This window comes from Capsicum annuum, chromosome 3, assembly GCF_002878395.1.
Source record: "Capsicum annuum cultivar UCD-10X-F1 chromosome 3, UCD10Xv1.1, whole genome shotgun sequence".
Lineage (NCBI taxonomy): Eukaryota > Viridiplantae > Streptophyta > Magnoliopsida > Solanales > Solanaceae > Capsicum > Capsicum annuum.
Window position 1 is genome coordinate 251,117,309 of NC_061113.1, and position 4,309 is coordinate 251,121,617.

Here is a 4,309-nt window from a genome sequence, read left to right on the forward strand (position 1 = left end):
AGAAATTCACCCCAGGCATTTACTAAGAAGTTCAGATCTTTTACTGGTATCTCAATGTTTATTTCATATATTCCTAGTCTGCTCGGGAGATGGAATGGAACAAAAACCTGGAAAATTAAGCAGGGATTGCTTTGAGATGGTTTTAAAGACATAAAAGAATATTCTATGTCACTTGAAAACTAGAGAACACACTTATGAACCAATTTATTCGACCTCTAACAAAGTTAAGACACACCCTGGCATGGCTTATGTAAGAGCATCAAGTGAGGTGAATCTTTTGCACATGCCAGCCACACAATCAAGTCATATCTTGTTAAGGTAGGTGATGAATGGAGGATTTAGGCTTTGGAGAGGTAACTGGGTAGGCGGTTTACTCTCCTGTATCTTTTGATTGTAGATGGTAGACTGGCTTCCAGCCAACTGTTGCAAATGCTTTTCCACACTTCCTTAATTCCTCATGAAAGACACTTTTGATCATATTTTTTGCACATTGCATTGTCTAGAGAATTGTGGCCTTAAACTTGTTATGTTTGTATCCACTGGGTTATGCCTTCTAAAACAGTAAAACAATAGAGCAGTCCAACTCTGACATGGAAAGTTTGTTCGGAAGAATGTGATGCTGACTTGACATAACTCCATGCTTGTTCTGAAGAAAGAAGAGATATTCGAAAATTTTGAGATTGAGGATCTGATTTCTCCCAGAATGGATAAATGCTACCTTCAATAATATGAAACCTTTGTAGTAGCAACTTTTTTTTTTCTTTTTATTGGAGATTCAGTACTTTCTTCCCCCAAAAGTAAAAAATTACTTAGCACCAGAAGGTGAAAGTAGCACACATAGAGGATAAAACAAGAGAAAAAGGCTTGAGATGGTTTAGCCTTGTCAGCACGTTGATCTGAACCTAATGCTTTTCCAGAAGTATTTTGACCTTATATAGATTTATATGACTTTAAATATATGGAGGAATATATTAACCCTCAGGGGTTGGCCTGGTGGTAATTGGCTTGAGCTTTGGGGTGCTTCCTTTCAAGGTCTCAAGTTCGATTCCCACTGGGTGCAAACAATTTCTGAGGGCCATCGGACTGGGTGAAACCCTGAATTACCCGTGGTGCACTTGCAGGAAACTCCTTGCCGAGGTCCTGTGCACCCCCGGGATTAGTCGGGACTCGAAGAGTCTCGGACACCCGGTGCAAGTCAAAAAAAAAAAAAAAAAATATATGGAGGAATATATATATATATATAGAACTTACTTTTTCACTTGTATTTTTATTTGGTATATGATGATAATATGAGTTGGACTTAGATGGAGAAACATGGCCAGAGATTATTCATATAGCTGATCCCAACTTATTTGGGACTGAGATGTTGTTGTTATTTGCTTATTCTGTTGTTATGAATACTAATGCAGAAGTCTTTCCAAATCACAGGAGAGTTGCATATTCCATAGATACACTGGGATTGGAAAAAGGATCTGCAATTGCCATAGATATGCCAATGGATGTCAATGCTGTGGTGATCTACTTGGCCATTGTTATTGCGGGTTATGTGGTTGTCTCAATTGCTGACAGTTTTGCTCCAACTGAAATTGCAACGAGGCTCATGATATCAAAAGCGAAGGCTATTTTCACTCAGGTGATTTGATTTTTACTTCTCTGGAGTATGTGCCTGAATACTGTTTTTGCTTTCAAGTATAACCAGAACTATTTTTCCGACGTATATAGCAGTGTCTCCATGTTGGAATGCATATAATACTGGCTAGATCAAAACTGTTCAGCGATCTCCTAGGGAATTTAGTTTATTGCAGTAGGGTTGTGGATGGAGGAGAAGAGTAGCTCAAGTTGACATATTGTAAGCAAGTACTATTGGATACGGAGATAAAAGTTCTGCAAGCCATTGATAAACTGACTTCTTAATAGAGTAACTAGAGCAATAGTAACTAAAACTAGTTGGAGTTTCCTTTCCATAACTGGACAATACCCGCACCCACTGCCACCTAGCAGAAAAGGAAGAAGCAATTAGTCTTTCTATTAGTACTACTTTGCACCGAGGTTCTTATAGATATAGTTGAATTTGATTCATGGATAATGTTAATAAGATGTATGGAATCTTTTGCGGAGCTTCATATTAGATTATACTTGACAAGATTAAGAGATTTAATCTTTAGATATCTGCAGAACAGCTCGTGGAAAGTTATTGCTAAGCTGACTAAGTGGCAAAAAAACCAATTTTTGTTCCTTTCTGAATAATTAATTGGGGATAAATGCTTACATATGAGAGTGCTAAATTGTTTGTGGCTTTGAGAAAGTTGGAAATGAATTACCACGTATAGCTCACAACAATCAATCTTGGATGCATTTCTTAGAATTAAAAGGTAACCTGAGTAACCTAACCTTCCTGGGGTGTCAGCTTTGTAGATCTGAACTACTGGGTTTCTCACAGAGAACCTATAGTAAATGGTTGATTCCTCTTTTAATAGTTTCCAGTAAAAACATACGCAAATTAAATCCATATGCTCTCCTGAAAATTGGGAATTAAATTAACGCCCTGGTACTTCTTTTGGGAAAAAGAATATTGCGGACTAATGCTCATATGCTCCATTACTCCACCCCATGACCATATCTCCTCCAGAGATTGTTTGAATTCATCTTGAAGGCTATGCATTTCCTTTGAAAATCTGACGGGAATTTAAGTCTCTGATTCGTTGTGTTTGATCTCTCTCGCCAGTCTCCTCACTCTCTCATTCTCACTCAAGGGCTAAAACTTTTTTGGTTGACAATATTCCTAGGATTTCATTAGCCGTGGTGGCAAAAGATTTCCATTGTACAGGTGATATTCCTATCCCTGTGTCATTTTGTATTATTTGTTTGTTACACACTCCTAACATAAATTTCAAACCTGTAGTAAAGTCATTGATGCTCAATCACCAATGTCGGTTGTGATTCCCAATAGAAGCTCCACTCCGAGCATAAAATTGCGTGATGGTGACATTTCATGGCATGACTTCCTAGAAAGAGTAGACAAATCTAAGTAAGTATTTGTCTCTCTGACGTCATTTCATGGCTTTAATTCTCTCCTTTTGATAGCTAAGGTTGGATTTTGCTTCACAAATGATTTACTTTTATCTAGCTGTTCTATTCTGACACAAAAATGTGCTAGAACTGGATGATCTGTTATAATCCACTTCTGCAATCCCTTATAGAGACAAAATTGTAAGACGCGTACAAGTACATTGAAATTCATCATTCTTTAGTTCATGGAACTTGCTTCTATAATTTCACTGTCATTTTTTGGCTGGCTTTTTATGGAGAGACAATGTAATGCGATTCAGGGGCTTATGTTATACATAATTGTGTTCTGCGTTGGTGTCTGTTAACACATGTAGAAACTTTCATCTCATTTGACTGTGAGCGCAAGTACCAGTTTATCATGAAGTATAGACATTATAACATATTAGATACTGATTTAAGTGATAATAATAGTATTAGCAGTGGTGATATTAGTAAATAGCAAAAGTACTAGAAGAAAATTTTGAAATGACCTTTGATCTTCTGCTTGAGTTCAATTTTTGGAGGATCACCTGATTGATAAAGGATGAAAGTTCATACCGCGTCTTTTTATAAACTTTTGCTGCCATCCCTTGTGATTGTCTGCGGTATAACATTCCATTCAATTTTGAAACACCATCTTTTCAATAGCTTATGCCTTATGAGGATGTTATGTTTCAAATTTGACGGATCCGAGATCTCATCTTCAATAATATTATTAGTAGAGTAGAACACACCATTTAGAAGGAATTTGTGTGCACTTGATGTCCATTGAAGGGGGAAGACTTGATGTGACTTCCATTAGACCTCCAACCCCGAGAGACACTACAATTATAATGAACAGATAACCCCTTTCGTTGCCTTCTCATAGATTTCCCTTTTCTCTTACTTGTGTTTATTACTCTGTTGTCTAGTTTGATACCAGTCTAATGAAAATCAGGGCTTTTCTTTCAATCTTGCCATCATCGGATAGGCTACTCTATTGGCACTAATTTGCATTACTTTCTCTCAGTTTGTGCCCTCAAAAATTATGCATAATGGTTGAAATACAATTTTTCTACTTGCATTATTCATTTTGTGTTGGATATTTTTTTCAATGCATTATTTATTTTTATACTCCGCATCTTCTCTTATGTCTTCTAAAATCCCAGCTAAACGTTGTTTCTTTCACGGTTCCCGACATCACCAGCTCAAGTCTGAACTGTCTCAGAATTTCCCACCATAAACAAGATTCTATCTGAAAATATAAAAGGAGGAGGTGATT

At 37.0% G+C, this 4,309-nt stretch overlaps 1 protein-coding gene across 2 annotated transcripts in view; it reads left to right on the forward strand.

Annotated features, from left to right (window-relative positions):
* Positions 1-4,309, forward strand: part of LOC107862378 (probable acyl-activating enzyme 17, peroxisomal) — a 12,128-nt gene that overhangs the window by 2,364 nt on the left and 5,455 nt on the right. For both annotated transcript variants that reach the window (XM_016707943.2, XM_016707944.2), the window contains exons 4-6: positions 1,429-1,633; positions 2,787-2,827; positions 2,903-3,028. In XM_016707943.2, coding sequence (XP_016563429.2) covers positions 1,429-1,633; positions 2,787-2,827; positions 2,903-3,028 — 372 coding nt within the window. The remainder of the gene's footprint in view (positions 1-1,428; positions 1,634-2,786; positions 2,828-2,902; positions 3,029-4,309) is intronic.